This window comes from Pan paniscus, chromosome 10 (genome assembly GCF_029289425.2).
Source record: "Pan paniscus chromosome 10, NHGRI_mPanPan1-v2.0_pri, whole genome shotgun sequence".
In the NCBI taxonomy this organism is placed as follows: Eukaryota; Metazoa; Chordata; class Mammalia; order Primates; family Hominidae; genus Pan; species Pan paniscus.
The window spans coordinates 138,201,516-138,226,941 of NC_073259.2; the positions used below are offsets into that span (position 1 = coordinate 138,201,516).

Below are 25,426 nucleotides of genomic sequence, written 5' to 3' on the forward strand. Positions count from 1 at the left end.
GATGTCCAAGTCAAACAGAACAGAAAAGTCAGGCCACACTCCACCGCCTGACCCTAGGATGCAGATCACAGAAGTTCAAGGGAAGATGGGGGTCAGGGCAGATGCAGCCAAGGCTGGTTCCAGAGAGAGGGCAGGGCTGGGAGCTCAGTGGGGAGCTTCACCGGGCTGGAAGCAGAATCTCCTCTATCCTGGTGTCCTAGGACAGGCTTTTCATGACATATAGTGGCGGCACTAACTCACGCCACCCTCCACCCCTGGTTACAGCCATCATCCACTGCTTTGCCACAGGTGGCTTTGGAAGGACCTGAGCAGGGACCTGTTGTATAAGCTGTTCTGGGTGAGCTCACCTGAGCCCTAGAGTCCTGCCTTCTTGTTCCCAGCTTTAATATTGGCCGAGGGGTCAGCAGAGCCATTTCCTGTGTGTCCTCGGGGGCACGGCAGTGAGGAAGGAGGACCTCCACGGCTTACCCAGACACCTCCCTCCCTCTATCCGTGCAAATCCCGCGACTACTGTAATGTCCTCCATGGCAAGAAAGGGCCCCTCGGTCCCCTGTGAAGGCGCTGTCTGCTGCAGGCGGTGCCAGCCTTGCAGTGCTGTGGTAAGAGGGGCATGCTTTGTGTTAGAATGCCAGTCTCTGCAGAGTTGGAAAGCACCCTCACCCGTGGTACACGGTCCTGTCTTCTCCAGACAGAAACAAAGAACACCCACAGGACAGCCCAGGCTTCACCCAAGCAGCACCCTGGAGAAGGGAGTGATCTTGTCTCCTTCCTGCGTCATCTTTCAAATGGAACAGGATCCGGGGGTAAGACCAGCAAATCGGAGCTGCCTGCCTGGGCCTGGGAACATCAGCTTGGGATCTCCCGCCCTTTCCCCTGCAGCTTCAATCCAGCTAGGGCTCCGTTCCCTCTGGAAGGTGCTAAGTGGTTCTGGGTGTGATAAGCCTTGTCTGGTCATCTGGCCATGCTGGGAGACCTCGCTGCTTAGTGGGATTTCAAAGGAGAGGGATGTTGGAAGTGGGAAGTTTATTATCATTACTACTACTGTTTTGGTGAAGTGCCCATGGCTGAGTGAGTTTTAAACATCCAAGGGTGGAGATTTGGGCCCAGCATCATCATTGCTTCTAAGGAAAGTCAGAAAACACCACATGTATATGGAGCATTTGCGTTAGACATCAGAAGCTAGAGGCGGCGCCCTTCTCTGCAGCACCCTCAGCTGCCCTGGGCCAGGGCACCTGCAGGGAAAATGCTTTCATGGTTTAGAGACATAGACAAGCCACACAACCCTGTGTCAATCCAGTGGGGCCAACCCTGCTCGGAGCCTGCTGCAAACAAGCCTGTTTGTGTTGGCCGATCCGTGCCTCCATCAGCCAGGGTGACTCACCTGCATTTAGCTTGGAGTGAGAACCAAAGGCCAAGTCCCGGTGAGAACCCTTTCCAGAGGTGCTAATCGAGTCATCTCACGGGGCTTCGCAAGCAGTCATTAGGCTGAACAACTCCTGACTGTACATGTAATTATGCTCCTTGCACACAGGGAAACTGAGGCCAAGAGACTTCATTTTCTCAGTTCTGTAATTGGGCTAGCATCCAGACTCTCTTGTCTTGTTGTCTAACCCAGAAGCAGGGGTTTTTCTGGATGAACCGGGAAGTTTTCTCCCAAGTCTGGTGTCTGGATCGGACATCACCTGCTCTCTACCAGGCAGCCATGCCAGCCACAGAAGGACGGTCGGGACAGTACAACGGGGCTCATGAAGAACTGGATCCCAGCAGATGTCCTGTCTACGGCACACGGTGGCTGCTCGCCTGAGCCAGACCTGTGCCCAGAAGGAGATTTTTTGAGAAGCCGAAAGCTCTGGTTTTCATGTGAAATATGACGATGTTTTAAAGTTCACTGACAGATTCAAATGTCTTTAAAACACTGCACAGTCCAAATGCAGCAGGTGTGGAGTGGATTCAGTCCTAAAGAAATGAATATGGGGCCGGGCACAGTGGCTCACGTCTGTAATCCCAGCACTTTGGGAGGGTGATGGCCTGAGCTCAGGAGTTCGAGTCCACTCTGGGTAACACGGTGAAACCCCGTCTCTACTAAAATACAAAAAATTGGGTGCACATGGTGGTGTGCGCCTGTAATACCAGCTACTCGGGAGGATGAGGCATGAGCATCACTTGAGCCCGGGAGGCAGAGGTTGCAGTGAGCCGAGATTGCACCACTGCACTCTAGCTTGGGCTACAGAGTGAGACTCCATCTCAAAGGAAAAAAAAAAAGAATATGGACCATTTATCTAGATCAGCACAGTCTACTAGAAATATAATGTGAACCACAAATGTGATTTTAAATTTTCTGGTAGCTACTTTTAAAAAGTAAAAAGAAGCGGCCGGAAGCGGTGGCTCACGCCTATAATCCCAGCACTTTGGGAGGCTGAGGCGGGCGGATCATGAGGTCAGGAGATCGAGACCATCCTGGCTAACACAGTGAAACCCCGTCTCTACTAAAAATACAAAAAAATTAGCCGGGCATGGTGGCGGGCGCCTGTAGTCCCAGGTACTCGGGAGTCTGAGGCAGGAGGATGGCATGAACCCGGGAGGCAGAGCTTGCAGTGAGCCGAGATGGCGCCACTGCACTCCAGCCTGGGCGACAGAGTGAGACTCTGTTTCAAAAAAAACAAAAGTAAAGAGAAGCATGTAAAATGAATTGTGATAACATTTTATTTAACTCGATGATCCAAACGATGCTCATTTCAATGCAGGATCCATATGAAGGTTACTAATGAAGATTACTGTTTCTCCCCGCCTCGCATCTCCGTTTGGGCCAGCCGCATTTCTGGTGCTGAGCGACTGCCGGGGCCATCACACAGGCCAGCCAGAGATACCATCAGATCCAGCACGCGGGGCACCCGGCTCACACCAGAACTCCATTCACCAAACCTGAATCTCACCTACCAGGTGGAGAACATTTTCAAATGTCCCTTGAATGCCTGAGACTTCTGGCCATGCTGGGAGAACTCGCTGATTAGTGGGGGTCTTAAAGGAGAGGGATGTTGGAAGTGCGAAGTTGATTAACATTACAGTTTTGGTGAAGGGCCCATGGCTGAGAGTTCGAAACATCCAAGGGTACAGATTTGGGCCCAGCATCATTCTAGCTTCTAAGGAAAGTCAGAAAATGCTACATCTATATGGAGCATTTGCATTAGAGGTCAGAAAAAAGGACTTGGCCTTAGGTTCTTGCTTCAAGCTAAATGCAGGTGAGTTACCCTGACCGATAGAGGCACAGACCAGCCAACACAAACAGGGCTGTTTGCAGCAGGCTCTGAGCAGGGCTGGCCCAACTGGATTGACACATCCTTTTTTCTTCATCATTCTTTTCTTTCTTCATTTCCAAAGTCGTTGCCATCACCCTTGTTGGCCAGAACTGTTTCAGTGATACCCACGTGGCTTCTCGGCCTTCTCTCCACCTTCACCTCCTCTCCTCCCAAAGCTACCAGGTAATCTTTGGGACCCGCATCTGATCTTGCCTCACACCAATGGCACCCCTGCAGATCCTCTTCCCTCCCTAGGGGTGCCACGAAGCTTCAAGACACCGCACCTTTGTGCATGCCGTTCCCTCACCTGGCACCCCCACCGCCTTTGCTCAGGCTGAGGAATTCCTAACCACCTATCTACAGACTGTTAAATGTTGCCTCTTCTGGGAGTTCTTCCCAAATAACCTTTTCCTACCCCACCCAGAAAAACGAATCCCCCCTTGCGTTCTAGACCTTCCACTGGAACACCTGCTGTGCAGTCCTGGGCTTGGCTCACATGCACTCCCTCTACGCCTCTGAGTCAGGGTTATCTGAGCGCGTGCTCTGCACTGTCACTGTACCTCTGAGGTCTACGTGAACTGCCCCCTGTGGGCTGTGGTGCAAAACCTGTGTATGTGGTGGGGTATTATAGCCTTTACATGCTGTTGTTCACAGAGTCCTCATAACAACCTTATAACGCAGCTACAATTATTATCCCCCTTTTGCTGTTAAGGAAACCAAGACTCAGAGAGGCTCATCAACTTGTCTACAGTCACACAGCTCCTGAGCAGTGAAGCCAGGATTCAAACCCAAGAAATCTAAGCATTCTGTTAGGCCAACTCTGAATTCCTGCATGGTGACAGGGACCATGACTTGTTAATATTCTAGCGCCATGACGGGGTACAAGTGCTTCCTGGGTGAGTGCATCGACAAAGAACAACAGCACGAAGGCACAGTCAGAGCCTCACGGCCAGACCTTTGTCTGGCTGCCTTGCCCTCCTCCTTCAGCTCTCAGGGATGCGTCACCTCCTCAGAGCCAGCCCTGACCACCTCAGCTAAGCAGGCAGCCTCCCCACGCCCCACTGTCTGTCCCACTTTCCTTTTATTATCTCCACAGCACACGGCAGTGCCTGAACTTATCCCCCTTGCCAATTTGTCCATCCAACGTCTCCCCCGCTATGATATCTATCCTAGTGAGAACAGGTGCCAGCTGAGCGCAATGATTCATGCCTGTAATCCCAGCCTTTGGGAGGTTGGGGTGGGAGAACTGCTTGAACCTGGGAGGCGGAGGTTGCAGTGAGCCTAGATTGTGCCACTGCACTCCAGCCTGGAAGACAGAGTGAGGCTCTGTCTCAAAAACAAAAACAAAAACAAACAAAAGGAGAACAGGTGCCCTTTCTACTGGCCGTGGCTGTATCTGCAGTTCCTAACGCAGTGCCTGCACACAGCTGATGCATGCTGCACCCTCGCTGAATGACTGAATGAAAGGGTGAATGAATGCATCCCTGGCTCCTCTCAGATGCTGCCTTCTTCACCAGGTACTGGCCTCTGTCAATCCGTCTGGACAGAGCTCTCAGGCCAGACAGCTGAGAGGTGGCGTAGAGGCCACCAATATGTCACAGAGTTATAGCAATAAGGTGCAGCAAGCCTGAGAAATCTCCATAGGTAAAAGAAAATGGAGTCGCTTATCCCAGTGATGAAACTCCTCGCTCTAAAGCCAGCAAACATTTCCTATAAAGATCCAGATAATAAATGTTTTAGACATCTGGGCCAGACGGTTTCTGTGGCCACCACTCCATTGGAGTGAGAAAGTGACCATCTGCGAATTGTAAATGAATGGGTGTGGCTGTGTGCCAATAAAACTTTATTTACAAAAACAGGCATTGGGTCAGATCACAGGGCATAGTTGCTGACTCCTAATGAAATAGCTTCACATCAATGAAAGAACTAAGCGGACATCTAGCACAGAGTTTAAACATTATACTGGAATAGAGGTTGGAGGTATTGTATGCAAAGTATTTGTTTAGGAAGATTTTGCCTATTTCAAACCTGCATAATTCAAGGCTGATTTTTGCAAAGAAGCACACATCACTGAGGAATTGTTCTGTATTTCTGTCGACAAGCTCGAATGGCACTGACTTTTCACGTTAGGGAAAATGTGGTTTATTATTAACGTAGGCAGCCTGCTTTAAAGTCACATGTTTTTACTAATTTTAAAAATTGGGGTGTGTGTAGCATTTATTCCAATTTTGGTCTAGTGAAAGTCCATGAATATTTGTCATATTGCTCTAGTCCGAAATCCCAGAATTTGAATTCATATAAAAGGCAGCTCTGTGGCATGTGTTGGTCTTGCTGTCTCTCCTCTTTGCCCACTAGCCACTCAGTGCTCCCTTCCTTCTGATTTCCTCTGCATATGGAAGAGCGTTTTGATGTAGCAGGCACCCAACACATGACCACACAGAAGTAAAGCACCTGCTTTACCTCTCAGCTTGAGAAGGAGTTAGCAGAGCAGCAGGGACCTCAGTAAGACAGCAGAAAGCACTTTTCTCTTTTTTTGAGATGGAGTCTCACTGTTGTTGCCCAGGTTAGAATGTAGTGATGTGATCTTGGCTCACGGCAACCTCCGCCTCCTGAGTTCAAGTGATTCTCCTGCCTCAGCCTCCTGAGTAGCTGGGATTACTGGCGCCTGCTACCACACTGGGCTTTTTTTTTTTTTGTATTGTTAGTAGAGACGGGGTTTTGCCATGTTGGCCAGGGGTTCTCAAACTCCTAAACTCTGGTGATCCACCTGGCTTGGCCTCCCAAAGTTCTGGGATTACAGGCATGAGCCACTGTGCCTGGCCAGAAAGCACTTTCTGATTATAAAGAATGTATAGCTGCGATGATAAAGAATGTAGAGCTGTTATTCTGATTATAAAGAATGTATAGCTGTGATTACAATTATAAAGAATGTATAGGTTCTGCAGTCTTTTCCCCTGGAAGTTTGTTTGATAATAGTTAGTGTGGACTCAGTCTTTCAGGAAGCAGGAGGAAAGAGCAGAGAATATTCCTGGCATCCTTTCACACCTGGCATCTAGGAAGGGAAATGTCCTTTACCAAGTATGACTTGTGCTTTTCTTTTTCCATGCGCTTTACCAAGCACTTAAAATTCACTGTGGCCTCACCGCTTAACCACATCAAAAGCATTTTGCAATGATGCTTTTTCCTCTACGAAACCTGAAGCTGTAAGTGGACCTGCTATTACACTGGTAATTAAGCCACTCCCTGGGCCAGTGGATACACATTCAAGACGTCAAAATATGGTGCAACAGGTGCCTTCCTCAGTGGGGCCCTGGTGGCCTGACTCCCCTGTTCCCCTTGATACCTTGTTCCATTTCCCACAGATTTGCCTGGAAGTTGGTGGGGAGGCTACCTGTTGCAGTTACCGAGGGGCAGACAGTGGCTTTGGGACCTCACCCTTCCAGTTTCAACCACACCCATTCAGCAGCAGCTCACCCCAGCAAGCAGCTCACCAAATAGCCGTGTGGCGACCAGAAGAGATGGTTTCCTGGGGCACTCACTGGAGACAAAGCAACCACAGCCATCCAAGTGCTGCCATCCTGAGTTTATGATGCCAACCAGCCCTGGGTGGATTGAAGGAAGTCCTCCGAGTGACCAAAGGATGCCTGCCAGTCCCTGTCATCCCCTGCCCGCTGAGGCCCAGCTCTGCTCAGATGTCTGCCGTCCTCCACGGGCTCTAACGGTGCATCCTAGCTAGTCTATGCCAATCCCAGTAGTCTCCTGTGATACTGTTCTGGCCAATGAGATGAAACAGAAAGTCTGTTGTGGGGTTTCTGGGAACAGTTTTCATGATTTAAAAAAAAAAATTGTAGAGACACAGGACAATGTGATTCCTCTTTTTGATTTCCTTTTGTTCCACTGAACAGGCACTGCTTGTGTATGTGATGGCAGGAGCAGAGGCAGCAATCATGAGCGTGAGAGGACAGCTGGCCCAGGCCAAGTCGACAGGCTGGAAATGGCACAGCAGAAAGAAGAAATGAATCCAGAGCCTTGATGAAGTTCTGAGTTTCCAAAGAAACCAACCCTGGAACCGTCCCAGCTGCAGAATTTCTCCTTCTAGAAAATGATACATCCCTTCTCTGTTGAAGGCATTTCCAGTCAAGTCTTCTGTTACCTGCAGCCTGAAGCATTCTAATCTACAGAGAGCCCACTCCTAGATTCTTTCTGGATCTGGTTTGTAAGAATTACTCAGATTCAATGACTTTGAGCCATGAAATGATGGAGAAACAACTTTCCTGGGCAAAAAAGGGAAGAGGTACCAGCTCTCCCCTTCTCTTGTCCCAAACCCAATGGCTTTAGCCCAAAGGGCAGAGGAAAAAGTGTGGAGCAGACGAAGCCCAGGAGCTTGAGCACTGGATGCACTGCATTTAATTTCCGAGTGCCACTTGTCCATTCACAGGTGCAAACCCCAACCCACAGGAGATGCTGGCTACTTTATGGTTGCTTAGCAACCAGTGATCACCCTTCTCCTGAACTGCAGTGCCCAACCTTACTTTTGGGGGACCTTCTCTACCCAATTGTCAGTACAGTTAGCTCAGAGAGGTCTGACTTCCTCCTGGCTAATCAGGATACCCCATCCCTCTGGAAACAGTGGATGGTTCAGAACGAGGCACACGACCTGAGCCAGTCCAATGAGACTCCACCTCGGTCCTTGCAGGGCGGTCTGTGAAGGGTGAAGCCAAGACAGCGAGAGGCAAGGCCAGGAGCTGGAGAATGGCTCAGGCTTAAAAGTACAGCTGGATCTCAGCTTTTCAATTCTGCGAGCCAGTGAATTTCTCCCTTTCTTTTCATAATCCCGCGCAGCTTGGTGTTCTACCCTACCTATCCAAAGGAATCTTAAGTGAGGCAGCTCCCCCATGAGGGACACTGACCCAGACGCTGGGAATTGGATTCAGCTTGCACCCCCTCAAGACCGTGCGTTAAGACCAAGGTGCATTTCTTATGTATAGCATGGTAGATTGTGGTAGTGATAATGTGGTTTCCCATAAAATTCCTTGTTTCCTTCTGCCAATGGAGCCCCTCTTTCTTCCAGGGAGCTGTACCATGTAGTAGAGATGAGGTTCAATGAATCTTCCCTCCCACACCCTCCCACACTCACCCAAAGAGTCCAAGACCACGGCCTGTCCAATTGGAACTAATCCATCCAGAGCGGCTGGTTTAGGGGCGAGTCCATGACCCAAACTGCGCCACTCATACTGCTTCATGGGACTTTTGCCAAAACACATGGAAGGAAGGGTCTCTCTTAAAAGGTGCTCTCAGCTTGGCATTGCTGGGGCCGTGTTTGCCAAACTGGGGAAGCCTTGAAGAGAAGGATGCCGCACAGAGGAAAGCGGGGGCACAAATGTGCGTCCTCGTTTTCCAGAGCCAGCCTCTGCCAAAGCGTCACCCTTTATACTCCCAGATGCAGGAACCTTGTTTAGTGTAAGCCAATTTGAGTTGGATTTTTGTCACTTACTAACAAGACTCCTAACGAATGCATTCAATAACAAATGCAGCAACACCAGCAAAGATCAGCACTTGTGAGTCTTCCCGTGGTAGATACTGTGATAGGATTTCCCATGAATAATCTCTAATTACCCATTGAGGACACAACTCCCATCTTACCGATAAGGAACTGATGTTCAGAAAAGTGTCCTAACACATCCAAGGCTATCTACAAGGTAGCCACTAGCCTTTGTGAGAATTAGGAAAAGGTGCCCCCTCTCAGAGGAGGCTTCTGAGGGCACAGGATTAGGTGGATGGGATCTCAAGGTCTCTGTGCACATTGGAGGGAGGAGGGAACCCTTCCTTGAGCCAGACACAGACCTATGCCAGGGTGCATGGCCTAGGATTGGGGTGTGGGCTGGATGGCAGCCCCCTCGCCCCAGGTAGCCAGGCACCTTGGTGCAGGTCACACTCACACAGCTGAAGGACCCCCCGGCTCCCCAGACCCAAATGACCGCACTCACATGCTATACAACCAAGCCTGGAATTTCAGTCCTCCTCATCAGTTACGGTCCAGCCAGAGAAACACAATCTGCAATAGGACATAAATATATGAAAAGATGCATTGCAAGGAATTGGCTTATGTGATTCAGGGAGCTTGGAGGCAAGTCCGAAGTCTGAAAAGGAAGCTGGAAATTCCCAGGCAGGAGGTGACGCTGCAGTCTGGAGGCAAAACTTCATTCTCCTCCAAAATCCTAGTTCTGCTCTCAAGGCCTTTCAGCTCACTGGACGAGACCCGCCCACATTCTTGAGGATAATCTCCTCTACTGAAAACCAACTGATTGTAGATGTTAATGGCATCCAAAGACCTTCCCAACAGCACCTAGGTTCATGTTTGATGGGCTCACTGGGGACTGTCACCTGGCAGAATTGACACATAATGAATGCAGGTGGTCTCGCCACTCAGATTCCTCTCCAGGAGTCTCCAGCCCTCATCTTCTGGTGTGGGGCCATGGCCTAGACTCGCCTGGCAGGGTCCTGGTTTGCCCCGCCTGCCCCAGCGTAATTAGCAGCCCCCTTTACACTTTCAATAACATCTCGCTTGCATTGTGGAAGACAGCGTGGCAATTCCTTAAAGACCTAGAGGCAGAAATGCCATTTGACCCAGCAATCCCATGACTGGGTATGCACCCAAAGGAATAGAAATAATTCCACCATAAAGGCATGCACGCGAATGCTCATTGCAGCACGAGTCACAGTAGCAAAGACATGGAATCAACTGAAGCGCCCATCAATGATAGACTCGATAAAGAAAACGCGGTACATATACACCATGGAATACTATGCAGACACAGAAAGGAATGAGATCATGTCCTTTGCAGGGACATGGGTGGAGCTGGAGGCCATTATCCTTAGCAAACTAATGCTAAGGATAATTGGGTGCAGGACACAATCCCACAAGGCACTGTCCCTTGCAAGGCCACGGCAGAGGGAATGAAGAGGCTCCTCTTTGCATTGGAGCCCTGGGACTCCTCCTGTTTTCCACATCCCTCCTCGGTGTGTAAATAGGTCAGGAGCCAGCTCCACACCTCCCAGCTCCGGAGACGGCAGGGCCGAGTGTGTGCAGTGTCCGTGCAGAATAAGTCACCCACTGAATTATTGAAGAAACACACAAGGGACACTGCCCTTGAACTGGGAACACGTGGAGGCTCCTGTTTGGTTCCTGCCTTTATACAGCTCACACTCTTAGGGGGAAGCAGGTGGGCAGAAGAACGGATGCAATGCCTCACACCCAGTGCCCTGCACAGGGAAGGGAGGGAAAGCCCGGGAAATTCCTAGCCAATTGCAAGACGCATGGATCCCAGCCCCAGTGAAACTTAGGACCCAAGGTGGTCACAGAGGGAAGCCACTCACTGCTCCCTTCACAAGCACAGCTGCAAGGAGCTAAGGCTGCCAGGCTGGCACCGCCACGCTGCCGTCTTGGGATCCACTGAGCATGTTAAGGCTGTGCTCCCAGGCTGAGCTCAGGAAGAAGAGCAACACACCATTTTTGCTTGACTCCACTAATGGGAAACCTTGAAACCGAAAGACTGGCTTCCCTTGCCTTCTAGGCCAGAAGAACCACTCCCGGGCCCAGGAGAGATGAACAAGCATCCTTAGCATAGGCCGCAGGCCCCACGGGGAAAGTGGGTTCTCTGACCCCATGCAGGCTGGGTTGAAAGTCAGGCCCCGCCACTGACTGGCTTTGTGCCCCAGAGCCTCCGTTTCCTCCTCTCTAAAGTGGAAAGACTATGGCACAAGCCCGGGAGAAGGATTCGATGACGTGACACTTGGAGACCACTTGGCAAAAGGTCTCGCCCTATTTGGGCTTCCCAGGGACACAGATTAGGTGGCTTAAAACTGCAGAAATGTATTCTCTCACAGCCCTGGAGGCCAGAAGTCCAAAATGAATACATCTGCCAGGCTGCGCACCCACCACAGGGTCCAGAGGAGGCTCCTTCTGCCTTTGCCAGCTTCTGGTGGCTCCAGGCATTCCTTGGCTCACGGCCACATCACTCCAGTCTCAGCGTGGCCTTCTCTCATATCTTACATCTCCCTCTGTCTTTCTCTTACAACATCACCAGTCATTGGATGTCAAGCACAGCCGGATAATTCAGGGTCACGTCCTCTCAAGATCCTTAACATGATTACTTCTGCAGAGACGTAATGTAGAGCTTTTTCCAAATAAGATCACAGCCACAGGTTCCCAGGATCAGGACGTGAACACGTCTTTTGGGCGAACACCATTTAACTCGCTAGAAGCACTCAGCGAGCAGCTCTCAGAAACAGTGGCTCTGAGGACAGCAGCTGTTAGGATTGTCAGTTCTCTGCCTGTCTCTACCCTCCCTAATTCTAGGGAGAAACTTCATTTACTCCACAAACCCTAGGACTCCCTAAACCTAGCTGGGGTCTCTCCTGCATAGAATTTCAGAATGCTTAAAAATAAAGCTGTACAAACGTGTAGATATGAAAAGTCGTGGAGTGGGTGCCAGCTTTTTGCCATTGGTCGTGGTGGTGTTTTATTGTTTCTCTCTTAGGGAAAACTGTAGGATGGAGTAGAAGAATGAGTTTTCTGGCAGGGTGCAGTGGCTCACGCCTGTAATCCCAGCACTTTGGGAGGCTGAGGGGGGTGCGGATCACAAGGTCAGGAGATCGAGACCATCCTAGCCAACATGGTGAAATCCTGTCTCTACTAAAATACAAAAAAAAAAAAAAAAAATTAGCTGGGCTTGATGGCACACATCTATAGTCCAGGCTACTCGGGAGGCTGAGGCAGGGGAATCGCTTGAACCTGGGAGGCAGAGGTTGCAGTGAGCTGAGACCGCACCACTGCACTCCAGCCTGGTGACAGAGCAAGACTCTGTCTCAAAAAAAAAAAAAAAAAACAAAAAGAAGAAGAAGAAGAAGAAGGAGTTTTCCATCAAAATGGACAGCCTTGGTCCATGGTCAAAATGGACAGCCGGCCCAGGCTTGCCTGGTGGCCCTCTAAGCAGAATCCAATCCCTGCTGACCGTGGCCTCTTCTGCCTCCGGGGTCCAAGCCACCAGCCTATCTCCTCTGAACCACTGTGGCTGTCTCCTAACTGTTTCTCTGCTTCACTCTTTCCCTGCCACTATGTGTCCTTGATGCACTAGCCAGGAGGGTCCTGGGAAGACTGAAGTCAGAGCATGGCTCTCGTCTCTCCAGAACCCTCTGTGGCTCCCCATTTCACTCAGAGTCAAAATCAAAAGGCCCATAGACGCCATCATGGCCCGATTTCTTTCCCTCCCACCTCCTCTCCACACACCTCTTCTGTCACCTACCTTCTGACGCTGGCTCCTATGCCCTGACTTCCAGCCATTGGCCCCACTGTTCTTCCTCAAAAACCCCAGGTATAGTGGCACTTCAGGGCCGTGGCACTGGCAGACACCCCATTATCCCAGCAGGCACTTCTAGAAGTGCCCTCAGCTCTCTGCACCCACTCCTGGTGTCTTTGCTCAATGGTCTCCTTCTCATCCAGGCCTTCCCTGCCCATCTTGCTAAAACTGCAGCCTCCCTTTCCTAGCTCTCCGGATGGCATGAGCTGCTCACCTGCCCCGCACGCCACGCACTGTGGAACAGGCTGTAGCACGCACATGTGCAGACCCCGGCCTATCGCCTCCTCCTACTGGAAGGTGAACTCCATGAGGGTGAAGACATCTGTCCTTCTATCCCCTGCTCTATTTTAACCATCTGGCAAAGCAAGCACACTCAGCGCAGTACTTATTAGCAGGGAGGGAGCAGAACAACTATTCTGGGACTGACTTCCTGCTGGAGGAGGAACAGAAAATAAATACATAAGCAGATAAGTAAGATCATCGACGGGCAGAAAAAGTACCACAAACAAAATAAGAGTAAGACTGCTCCGGGACAAGGGGCTGGGGAGGGGGAACCTGAGTAGGAGGCAGCGTAGTGGACGCGTCACCCAGGAGCAGACATTGTTCAGCCATGAGGAGGCCGGGGACGCAGCCTCCTAATGTGTCAGCTCTGAAAGCTAATGACTGTGCCTGCGTGTGTGCGCATGATATGCGTGAGCTGTAAGGGCAGCTCCATAATTAGATTATATATGTGTGTGCGTGTATATATATGTCTGTGTGTATATATATGTGTGTGTATGTATGTCTGTATAATAATATACATACACACGTGTACACATATATGACCTATATATATCTCTCTATATAGATTATATATGTGTATAGTATATACACACATATATATTATATATGTGAATGTGTGTATATATGTATATATGTGTATTATATATACACACACACATATATATGTATACATATATAATCTATATCTCAGAGAGACTGACCTGCCAGCAGATGGGCAGACATTTGTCAAACGGGGAGAGAGTGGACATTTGTCAGAAGGGGAGAGAGTGTCTTTATTCCTAAAGTTGGTTTCTCAGCTGCAAGGGCAATGGCCAAGCCCTTCCCAATCTTACCTTACGAAACAAGGGTGCCAGGCATTCAGGGATAGCAAAACGATCTTTCCTATCCTATTTTGGGCCTTAGAGAAAAGTGTAATTGTGCATTTAAACTGTTGTTTGGGATGAGGGCAGCAGAGCACACAGCTGTTGGAACCAGTTTCTCTTCATGCTATCACATGAGGCTGGAGCCTGAACTATCTCTGGGAGGCTGCAGAAAGTGGGAAGGGAGTTTCAGATCCATGCTGGAAGAACAGGGAAAGGCTCCCAAAGGGCTCCGGGTGCTGTCTGCCGCTGATTCAGCAAAGGACTTGTCCTGGACACGGGGGATGTGGGAGCTGAGCACGGGATTTCAGGTCCTGCTTCACCTCCTTCTCATAGGGCAGAAGCTGTCCACTGCTCACTCCTGGTTAAATTCAAGGAAGAAGGGACACACAAGTGTGGCAGCCCTATAGAAAAGAGAAAGACTTGTAAGTGATGCTATTAGTAAACCATCTTGGCTTCCGGCCAGTGAAGACAAATGAATTTAACAAAGAAAAGTCAACTAACCAGAAAGTTTACAGACCAGTGAATCCCACGGGGCTAGCATTATGTGCCAACTCGGTTCTCAGAGCTTACTGAGTTATCTCACTTAATCCCTACCCCGAACCTGATCAAGTAAGTGTCATTGTTCCCATTTTACAGCAGAGGAAACAGAAAGAATCTCAGAGAGGTTAAGTAACTTGCCTGGGGTCACACAGCTGAGGACATGGGTAAACCAACACACATTAATAACTCCCACACTGCTTCTTCCAGCATTTCCTCCCTGTTTGTGGCTCTAAAGAATCCCTTCAGACACCATCACGGGGAATATCAACATGATAGGAAAGTGGCAGCCTCGCCCCAGGCCAGGAGTCCCTGAACAAAGCCATAAACCAAGACTTGATCTTTGCCTGGCTCCAGACAGGACAGCAGAACGGGGTCCCATTCTGAAAGTCAGGCTCCATCACAAGTACCCACTGTGCTTGCATCTCCGTGGAGAGGCAGGAGGCCAGGCGTAGGCAGCTGAGCCCCTGGGGGAGTGGAATGGTGTCGGCTCTACCCCCAGTAGCCCCGTGGCCTGGGTCTAGTGACTCGGACTCCCCAGCCCCAGTTGCTCCTCTCTGAAAGGGAAATCTTCTCTGGACCAGCTTCCTGGGGTACCTATGAGGAGGCAGTGAGCTGCTTCCTATCAAGGCTTAAGGCAGCACCTGTCAAATGCTTAGTCAGCCTTGGCTCTTGTTAGCCTTTTGATTATTTGCTTGTCTTGATTATCAGCTTGTATTACTGTGTGCCTGACACTGACATGTCCCCAAACTCCTCCCCACAAATGTCACATTCCAGTGCCTCTCCTTATTGTGCTCTCTCCTTCCATTTATATTGCATTTCAAAAATAATAACCGCTACTCATCACTGAGCACTTATTTGGTGCTTGGTATTGCCATCAACGCTTCCGAGTGTGTTATGACATCATCCTCATCGTGCCTTGGGAAGCGGGAACTCTGCTGGTCCCATTTTGCAGATGAGAAAACCGAGGCAGAGCAATTAGAAGTGGCATATCTGAGGTCATGGGGCTAGAAGGTGGAAGAGGGGGATTCGGACCCACGCATCTGGGTCGTTTCCTCCCCAGCTCATCACTGTGGTGTGGGGCTGCAGATTCAGAGCTCACCTACGGTGAAAAGCAGGAACAGGGTTCCTTCTCATTTCTTTGTAAGGCAGAGCCAGGCTCGTGGGTGTCCCCGCTTTGTCCCTGAAGGGACAGTTTCTCTGTGTCATCTTTGCCTCCTCTGTCACCCATGCAGGGGCCACAGGCCTGTGATGAGCTGACCCACTCAGCTCCCAGAACAGGCAAAAGGGTCCCAGGGTGCAGGAGGGAAGCCGAAAGAAAACAGATGGGAAGGGGAGTAATTAAATCAGCACATCCCAAACAGCTAAGGGAGGGGACAAGGAGCAAAGCAATGAAGACCAGGTATGAAGTCTGAACTCACAGAATGGGCACGCGCTTCCGAGAAGCTGTCCGCTCAAGCTGTTTGGAATACAAACACCAACCAAAACAACACACGCACACACTCTTTTGTGTCGTGTTTCTGGAATTCTGTGATGTTTCTTTTCTCATATAATTCCTCCAAAAACAGTCCAGTACAGAATTGCAGGTTGAAGCACTGTGAATAGGCTCTAGGTTTGCCCCAGGTTAAGGGTTAATTTGTTGAGTTTCAGAACAGGTAGGTGAAGCCCTCCTGGACTTTAAACAGATAACGTCCTTGCCATGTAAGAGCACTTAGAAGGCTGGCTTTGTCTCTTTAAAAAAAAAATATATATATATACACACACACACACACACACATATATATACACACACATATATATACAGACACATATATATACACACATATACACACACACATATATACACACACACATATACACACACACATATATACACACACACATATATACACACACATACACACATATATACACACACATATATAGACACACATATAGACACATATACACATATATACACACATATATACACACACATATATACACACATATACACACATATACACACACACATATATACACACATATACACACACATATACAAACATATACACACACATATATACACACATATATACACACACATATATACACACACATATACACACATATACACACACATATATACACACATATATATACACACACACATATATACACACACATATATACACACACACATATACACACACACACTATATATATATGATTGTGTTTGTTGTTGCAGTTGCAGAGATGAAAAAGAAATCTGTGTCTTTAAATGAGGAGGGGCTGCGTAAGGAGGCTTGGGCAGCAAAAAGGCTAATACGCTGTGGAAGAGAAGGAGTTTAATCTAATTTAGTTGGAGGGTGTCTGTCTGCGGTGTTGTTTTTTGGAGTGTGGGAATAGAGGCGGGAAGCTGCCCCCTTGAATGGTCCCTCCTGAGCCAGGAGCAGTGGGGAGCCAGTCGACGCCAGCGATCCAAAGCCCGGCCTTGAAAGAGGATTAAATCAATGCTCTGATTTGCAATTCACACTAATGCACCCCGTGGAACCTTTGGTAATATTTCAAACCACATTTCAAGGGAAGTGGCCTTAAAATAGCTGCCTAAATTGTGCTGGAGCCACACTGGACACCCCACTCATCCACTTTAGGATGGGGGTGCTTCGGGGTTCATTTCTCACCTTCCCCCAAACCTCCACATCTCACAGCCAGTGTTTTTAGGCGGAATTAAAACTTTTGCGCCTGTTGAATTCGCTGCAACTCGCATGGCCTTTCTGGTGGTACAAACTGTGTTTTCTTTGCTAAGTATCACTTCAGATCACTAAAGGTATTTTCCCTGGAGAAAAAGACGGGGGCACGCCACGGGGAGCATGCCTACTTGATCAGAAAACATAATTTTTTTGTGCATGTTTTATATCTGATAAGTTTCTGCAGAAACTTGATCCTAGATGAGGTCAGAGAAAACAAGGCCTATTCACATCAGACTTCCCTGCATGTGAAGCAATTATTGGTAAATAGATCAGTTTTCATTCTCATACTTGAAGGTAGAATTGGAAATGTCCCGGACTAAATACAAACATTGACGACACGAGAAGACGAGAAAAGAAACACATGAATCACTTACGTGGATCCTCACACTTGAATGTACCAAGAGAGATGATTCAAGCAGCAGCTACCGAAAGGCGTTGCGACAGCCTGAACCACTTTTTATCTCAACATTCACGAGCACGATTTTACTTCTGTTTATGAGCTTTCTTCCTATGCCACGAGTTTACTCTTGCAATTAGCTTGTAACATGCTAAGCTTATGGTTTAATTTCTTTCTATTGCTGAAAGACTCAGTACTTTTTTATCTTAAAGAGATTATTTGGGTTTTCTCTAATCCCATTTCAGAAAACCTCGCACAGTGCTTATAATTTCCATTGACTATTACATAATAAGAAAAGATACAACTTTGATTTTTAGCAATCTCCGTGTCAAAGTACTTTTATACTTTTGACTTTGTGAGTTTAAATGGAATGAAACTGGGCCTCTCTTTCAATTCCCCTCCACCTCCAAAAAATATTTAGTTCTTGTTCAAAACACTGCCTGACTCCTGAAATATTCTCTCTCAAAAACCTCATACTTTCCCTGGTGAACGTTTGCAAGAACTTGAAGGCAGATAATGTTTACTGATAGCTTTCCGATAGACAGATATTTTTAGGTGGTTGGGGGTAAAAACATATTCCTTGTCTCTGCACGTTATGTGAAATCATGTTTAATTATAAAGTTTCATTAAAAACCTTTGCTCAAAATTTTAGAAGCCTAATAAGATTTCCATTAATTTAAACATATCACTATTCCCACGACGGCTCCAAAGCTTTCTTTTCCCTCTTTCATCCATGGTTAAATATGTAAATAAAATGTCTAAAGTCATTCTTCAAAGAAGACAAAAGAAAAAAGAGCTGAGGGAAAGACAGCCATAAAATTCCTCCCAATTCTCCATAACATTTGCCAGAGGGGGGTCGGTTGCCAGCCAGGGCTGAGCAGCGGGGGACCCCGGCTGCTCCTTAGACTCACACATCTCAAATCCCACACACAGGAAAAAAAATAAAATAAAATATCTTTTCAGCTGGGGCCATCAAAAGAGCCTTTTCATTTATTAGTTACAGACTTATCTTCCAGTTGCTGATTTCTCAGAACCCTCATTTCTCTATAATAAAGTCTATTTGTTGGTTTCCATCTCAGCTGGACAGGGCGAAGCACTTCTGCAGACATTTTTATAAAAAACGAGAGAAAAAGGCAATCTGAAGTGGTTATAGCTAAAATAATGGGCCTGAACGTGGCTGAATTAAAACAGCACAGAAAAGATCAATTAGGAGGCACTTTCTCAAATAGCTCACACCCAGCTCCCGGCGTTTGGCTCTCACTCTTGCACTAAATATTTCTAATCGTTGCTGAGGGAGAGACACAAAAAGGAAAAGAAGGAAAATAGGGCCCAGGAAGGACCTTTGCCAGGAAAATTCTAGAAAAGCCAAGTGATTTCCGCTGAATTAATTTTAATTTAAAGGTCCTGAAAAATTACTCACTAGACAAACAACAACAACAAAACAACAACAAAACACTATCATAATAAAAATGGCAGTCTTTCAAAAATAAAATCATGCAACTTTTCACTTGGGAAATAACACAGTTGAAGGTGGTGTTCTAACTGCCCGGAGTTTCTACCTTCTTTTTCACTTTCTCCCTCACCCCGACTTCCTCCAGCACCTCCTAGTGAGACCCAGGGCACCCAGGGACAGCGACCCAGGGGTGGGTGCCTGAACCTGCCTATTAATTCTGGGATTCTGGGCGCTCAAATGTCTGTTGAACGGATGAATGAATGAGTGGATAGGTGAGATTTCCCCAAGTTTCTTACCGATGTAAAAATTGTAGGGCTTGTTTTAATTAAAAGCCAATACTCTCCGAGGAAGTGGCCCCCTCCTGCACGGCGTGCAGAAAGCTGGTCAGTGAGGGGGGTTCCTGGCGGGCCCCATCTCCTTCCCGGGCGCTTCCTAGGGAGACCTTACCCCGTGCGCAGCGTCCCCACCGCGGGGGCCCGTGCAGCCGCCCCCCACGCCGGGTGGAGCGCCGCCAACGCGGGAAGCTCCAGCACTGCCTCCAATGATGTCCGCACACTCCACCCTGCTCCCTGGAATTATCCTCAAACGGGCAGGGGGCAAGCGAGGCCGGTGGACGCGGGACTCGCTCCTCTGACCTCTCCCCGGCCCCCCGGGAGGTAGCGGGAGATTGCACACGCGATCCTGCGAGTTTCCGAACTTTGGAAGATTGTGACCCGGAGAGACCCTGGGAGGAGAGGGCCGGCCACCTCCTAGGGGTGCTGTTTTTTTAAGGGTCAATCAACCCAGGACGCTACGGGAAGCACCTGGCGCATCCTTGGGAACAGTGGGGCTTGGCGGTGGGCGCCCACCGCGAACGCCCTGGGCGGGGGAAGGGAATGGGGGGGGACGTCGTGTCCTAAGTGACCCCGTCACAGACCCGCCCCAATCCGAGGGGGGGGTGAGCTCAGAGGACCTGCCCAGGACGCTCCTTCTCCACTTTCCAGGAAAACCGAGCGGCGTGCGCGCCTCCGTGTCCTCGCGGGAGCTGGGGGTCCCCGGGCAGGCGCTGACGCGCTCCTCCCACGACCCACTCCATCCCACCCTACTCCGGGTCCTCCTGCGGGGCTGCAGCCAAGGAGGGCGCTGGCCGGGCACATCACTCGCCAAATCACATAAATACCCCCACGAGCGAATGACTTCCTATAATAAATAAACTCAGCCGCCAAGAAGGCATCTCCAGCCCTGCTGGCGCGAGGCCCCGGCTCTGCGGCTTCGGAGGGGGCGGGGGTCACCGCGGTACAAACCAAGCCCGCACTTCCCGCGGGGTGGGAGGCGGTGTTCAAAGTCCCGGGACGCTTCCCGCCCCTCCCCCTTCCCGCCTTCTTAGAGGAGACCTCGGATGAGCGGCCCTAAAATCCGGATTCTCAGAGCCCCTCCCCCTCCCCTTAGCTCGTCTCTTTGAAATTTCAAAGAAAATCCCTCCTCGGAGCCCGGAGCCCGGAGCCCGGAGCCCGGGGCTGGTAGCACCTCCCCAGCCTCGGGAAGAAGCGGGCAGGTTTACAAGCAAGGGCCTACTTTATGGCCCAGGCTATAAAACGCAAATCCCACCTCCCTTTGAAAGCGCCCTCCGCCCGGGACTCACCATAAAAGGAAGAGAAGATGCACCCCGCGCCCCTCGCCGCGGACCACCCCCCAACCCCTTCTCCCGCCAGTCCCCGAACTTCCCGTAACCTCGGGGTGCCGGAGACCATCCCGGGGACCGCCGGGAAAGGGGGCGCCGGCGGAGAGGATAGCGAGAGGCAAAGTCGGAGGCCAGGCAGAGAGAGGGCGAGGAGAGGCGGGCGGGACTGCCGGGGAGGGTCGCAGCGCGCAGAGCCCCGCGCGCCAGGCGGGCTGTCCCGGGGCTGGCCGGCGACGCGGGCGGGACTAGGCGCTGCGCCCCCCGCAGGCTGGGCTGCAGGCCGGGGGGGATCGGCCCCCGCGGGGCCCGGGAGCCCGCGGCGGGGCGGCGGGGAGGAGGCTGCCCCGGGCCGCTGCGCTTTCTCATGCAAAGCAGCGGCGGGGCGGGGCGCGCGGCCCGGGGGCGGGGCCTGTCAGCGCTCGGCTTTTCTGCCCCCCTTTGCCTTTTTGCGAGTCTTCTCATCCCGGGACTCAAACCTCGAAACAGCTGCCGGCTGGTCCCGGCCGAGGCCGGCGCAGGGAGGGAGGAGCCGCCCGGGCTGTGGGGGCGCCGCGAGCTGGCCCGGCCTCGGTGTGCCCGCGCCGCCAGCCCGCTCCAGACGCGCCACCTGGGCGCTCCAAGAAGAGGCCGAAGTTTGCCGCGGCCGTGAGTTGGAGCTCGCGCCGGGCCGCTGCGCCGGGAGCTCCGGGGGCTTCCCTCGCTTCCCGGTATTGTTTGCAAACTTTGCTGCTCTCCGCCGCGGCCCCCAACTCGGCGGACGCCGGGCGCGGAGAGCCGAGCCGGGGGCGCTGTGCGCAGCGCTCGGGCCAGGCCGGGCGGGCATGGGCGGGGGCCCGAGCAGGGGTGGAGAGCCGGGGCCAGCAGCAGCCCGTGCCCGGGAGCGGCGGCGCTGAGGGGCGCGGAGCTCCCCGCGAGGACACGTCCAACGCCAGCATGCAGCGCCCGGGCCCCCGCCTGTGGCTGGTCCTGCAGGTGATGGGCTCGTGCGCCGCCATCAGCTCCATGGACATGGAGCGCCCGGGCGACGGCAAATGCCAGCCCATCGAGATCCCGATGTGCAAGGACATCGGCTACAACATGACTCGTATGCCCAACCTGATGGGCCACGAGAACCAGCGCGAGGCAGCCATCCAATTGCACGAGTTCGCGCCGCTGGTGGAGTACGGCTGCCACGGCCACCTCCGCTTCTTCCTGTGCTCGCTGTACGCGCCGATGTGCACCGAGCAGGTCTCCACCCCCATCCCCGCCTGCCGGGTCATGTGCGAGCAGGCCCGGCTCAAGTGCTCCCCGATTATGGAGCAGTTCAACTTCAAGTGGCCCGACTCCCTGGACTGCCGGAAACTCCCCAACAAGAACGACCCCAACTATCTGTGCATGGAGGCGCCCAACAACGGCTCGGACGAGCCCACCCGGGGCTCGGGCCTGTTCCCGCCGCTGTTCCGGCCGCAGCGGCCCCACAGCGCGCAGGAGCACCCGCTGAAGGACGGGGGCCCCGGGCGCGGCGGCTGCGACAACCCGGGCAAGTTCCACCACGTGGAGAAGAGCGCGTCGTGCGCGCCGCTCTGCACGCCCGGCGTGGACGTGTACTGGAGCCGCGAGGACAAGCGCTTCGCCGTGGTCTGGCTGGCCATCTGGGCGGTGCTGTGCTTCTTCTCCAGCGCCTTCACCGTGCTCACCTTCCTCATCGACCCGGCCCGCTTCCGCTACCCCGAGCGCCCCATCATCTTCCTCTCCATGTGCTACTGCGTCTACTCCGTGGGCTACCTCATCCGCCTCTTCGCCGGCGCCGAGAGCATCGCCTGCGACCGGGACAGCGGCCAGCTCTATGTCATCCAGGAGGGACTGGAGAGCACCGGCTGCACGCTGGTCTTCCTGGTCCTCTACTACTTCGGCATGGCCAGCTCGCTGTGGTGGGTGGTGCTCACGCTCACCTGGTTCCTGGCCGCCGGCAAGAAGTGGGGCCACGAGGCCATCGAAGCCAACAGCAGCTACTTCCACCTGGCAGCCTGGGCCATCCCGGCGGTGAAGACCATCCTGATCCTGGTCATGCGCAGGGTGGCGGGGGACGAGCTCACTGGGGTCTGCTACGTGGGCAGCATGGACGTCAACGCGCTCACCGGCTTCGTGCTCATTCCCCTGGCCTGCTACCTGGTCATCGGCACGTCCTTCATCCTCTCGGGCTTCGTGGCCCTGTTCCACATCCGGAGGGTGATGAAGACGGGCGGCGAGAACACGGACAAGCTGGAGAAGCTCATGGTGCGTATCGGGCTCTTCTCCGTGCTGTACACCGTGCCGGCCACCTGTGTGATCGCCTGCTACTTTTACGAACGCCTCAACATGGATTACTGGAAGATCCTGGCGGCGCAGCACAAGTGCAAAATGAACAACCAGACTAAAACGCTGGACTGCCTGATGGCCGCCTCCATCCCCGCCGTGGAGATCTTCATGGTGAAGATCTTTATGCTGCTGGTGGTGGGGATCACCAGCGGGATGTGGATTTGGACCTCCAAGACTCTGCAGTCCTGGCAGCAGGTGTGCAGCCGTAGGTTAAAGAAGAAGAGCCGGAGAAAACCGGCCAGCGTGATCACCAGCGGTGGGATTTACAAAAAAGCCCAGCATCCCCAGAAAACTCACCACGGGAAATATGAGATCCCTGCCCAGCCGCCCACCTGCGTGTGAACAGGGCTGGAGGGAAGGGCACAGGGGCGCCCGGAGCTAAAATGCGGTGCTTTTCTTGGTTGTTTTTTTTCTTTCTTCTTCTTCTTTTTTTTTTTTTTTTTATAAAAGCAAAAGAGAAATACATAAAAAAGTGTTTACCCTGAAATTCAGGATGCTGTGATACACTGAAAGGAAAAATGTACTTAAAGGGTTTTGTTTTGTTTTTCCAGCGAAGGGAAGCTCCTCCAGTGAAGTAGCCTCTTGTGTAACTAATTTGTGGTAAAGTAGTTGATTCAGCCCTCAGAAGAAAACTTTTGTTTAGAGCCCTCCGTAAATATACATCTGTGTATTTGAGTTGGCTTTGCTACCCATTTACAAATAAGAGGACAGATAACTGCTTTGCAAATTCAAGAGCCTCCCCTGGGTTAACAAATGAGCCATCCCCAGGGCCCACCCCCAGGAAGGCCACAGTGCTGGGCGGCATCCCTGCAGAGGAAAGACACGACCCGGGGCCCGCCTCACACCCCAGTGGATTTGGAGTCGCTTAAAATAGACTCCGGCCTTCACCAATAGTTTCTCTACAAGACAGAAACCTCCATCAAACCTCACATTTGTGAACTCAAATGATGTGCAATACATTTTTTTCTCTTTCCTTGAAAATAAAAAGAGAAACAAGTATTTTGCTGTATATAAAGACAACAAAAGAAATCTCCTAACAAAAGAACTAAGAGGCCCAGCCCTCAGAAACCCTTCAGTGCTACATTTTGTGGCTTTTTAATGGAAACCAAGCCAATGTTATAGACGTTTGGACTGATTTGTGGAAAGGAGGGGGGAAGAGGGAGAAGGATCATTCAAAAGTTACCCAAAGGGCTTATTGACTCTTTCTATGTTAAACAAATGATTTCCACAAACAGATCAGGAAGCACTAGGTTGGCAGAGACACTTTGTCTAGTGTATTCTCTTCACAGTGCCAGGAAAGAGTGGTTTCTGCGTGTGTATATTTGTAATATATGATATTTTTCATGTTCCACTATTTTATTAAAAATAAAATATGTTCTTTAGTTTGCTGCTAGTCCCTGGTTCATGGTGAGGTTTCCCTTCTCTGTGTGTGGAGAGACTACAGGACACTTTCTCCCTTTGCTTTTTAAGCAAATTCTGGGGGTGTGCTTCTAGCCAGAGAGTACTGGTTATCTGTATAAAATTGCAGATCAGAGGATTCCAAGATTGGAAGAATCATTCACTTGTGAGTTTCTGAGGAACTGCAGGCAGGCAATGTGTGAAGTTGGAAGTCGTTTCTGTGACTGTTGGTAGCTAGACACGAGGGCTTAGTTGTAGACACACATCACCAAGGAGAGCCTCACCACTAAGCGTGGACCCACTCATGAGCCTGGATTAGCCAGTTTTAATATATTCAGAGAGTAGAGCCAACCGATTAGGAGAATTAAATCATCTGTATTCAATTGACCTGCTAGGCTCAAATGGTACCTAGACAGAGCTGTATACATCAGCCCAAAGTGTGCTGGCTTTGCAGTGACTCTGAACTATGAAGACATTTACAAAACAGATTATAGACCTGGACGGGATAAAATACCTGCTAAGGGTGGTGAATCCTTAAGAGGAAGTTAAGCAGCTTTGGAACTTCATGGTACTTGGTTCTTCCCCTGGGTTTGCTGTTAGAACTGGGTAGCTGTAAAGAACTGCCCCAGGTCTGCTGGTCAAAGGCACAGCTACACTCAAGTTCCAGCCAGAAGGAAGCAAGGGCACAGTGCAGTCCTACTGTGGTGAGGACTCTATTAATATAAAGCAAGCCAAGCTGCCCCTGGGGCCATGCTTTTGCCCAGCTCCAAGTTAAACAAGGAGCTCTGGAAAACTTGGAGCATGGATGACACGCTTACCAACGAGCAGGAGAGCCTGGAGCTAGTGCAGTCTGTTTTCTGAAGAGGGTGTTCAGAACTTCAGCCTGGTAAACATAAGATCACCCATCAACACTAGGGCTGGAAACAGGCTTACATTGGCTTTGAGGGGCTACTGCACTTGGCCGTGAATATTTGCAGGGCACAGGAGCAGGCAGATTGGTGGTTTGGGATCAAGTCTGACAAACGGAGGAAACACCAGCTAGGTAGGCAAAGTAAAAGAATGCAAGATCCCAAAGAGCATTCAGTGCATTAAAAAAGAAGGCAGAAAAGCTT

At 50.9% G+C, this 25,426-nt stretch overlaps 1 protein-coding gene and 1 long non-coding RNA gene across 2 annotated transcripts; one reads left to right on the plus strand and one right to left on the minus strand.

The window, feature by feature from the left end:
• Positions 1 to 1,411: 1,411 nt before the first annotated feature.
• On the minus strand, positions 1,412 to 20,893 carry LOC129393560 (uncharacterized). The gene is made up of 4 exons (XR_008620552.2): positions 20,541 to 20,893; positions 13,771 to 14,201; positions 9,284 to 13,088; positions 1,412 to 7,284 (listed from the first exon to the last, which is right to left on the minus strand). It is a non-coding gene; the product is annotated as an uncharacterized LOC129393560 (long non-coding RNA).
• A 140-nt stretch (positions 20,894 to 21,033) lies between these two features.
• FZD10 (frizzled class receptor 10) lies at positions 21,034 to 24,309 on the plus strand. The gene has a single exon (XM_003817850.4). The coding sequence runs from the start codon at positions 21,513 to 21,515 to the stop codon at positions 23,256 to 23,258; it is 1,746 nt and encodes a 581-aa protein (XP_003817898.2). The 5' UTR covers positions 21,034 to 21,512; the 3' UTR covers positions 23,259 to 24,309.
• The last annotated feature ends 1,117 nt before the right edge of the window (positions 24,310 to 25,426 follow it).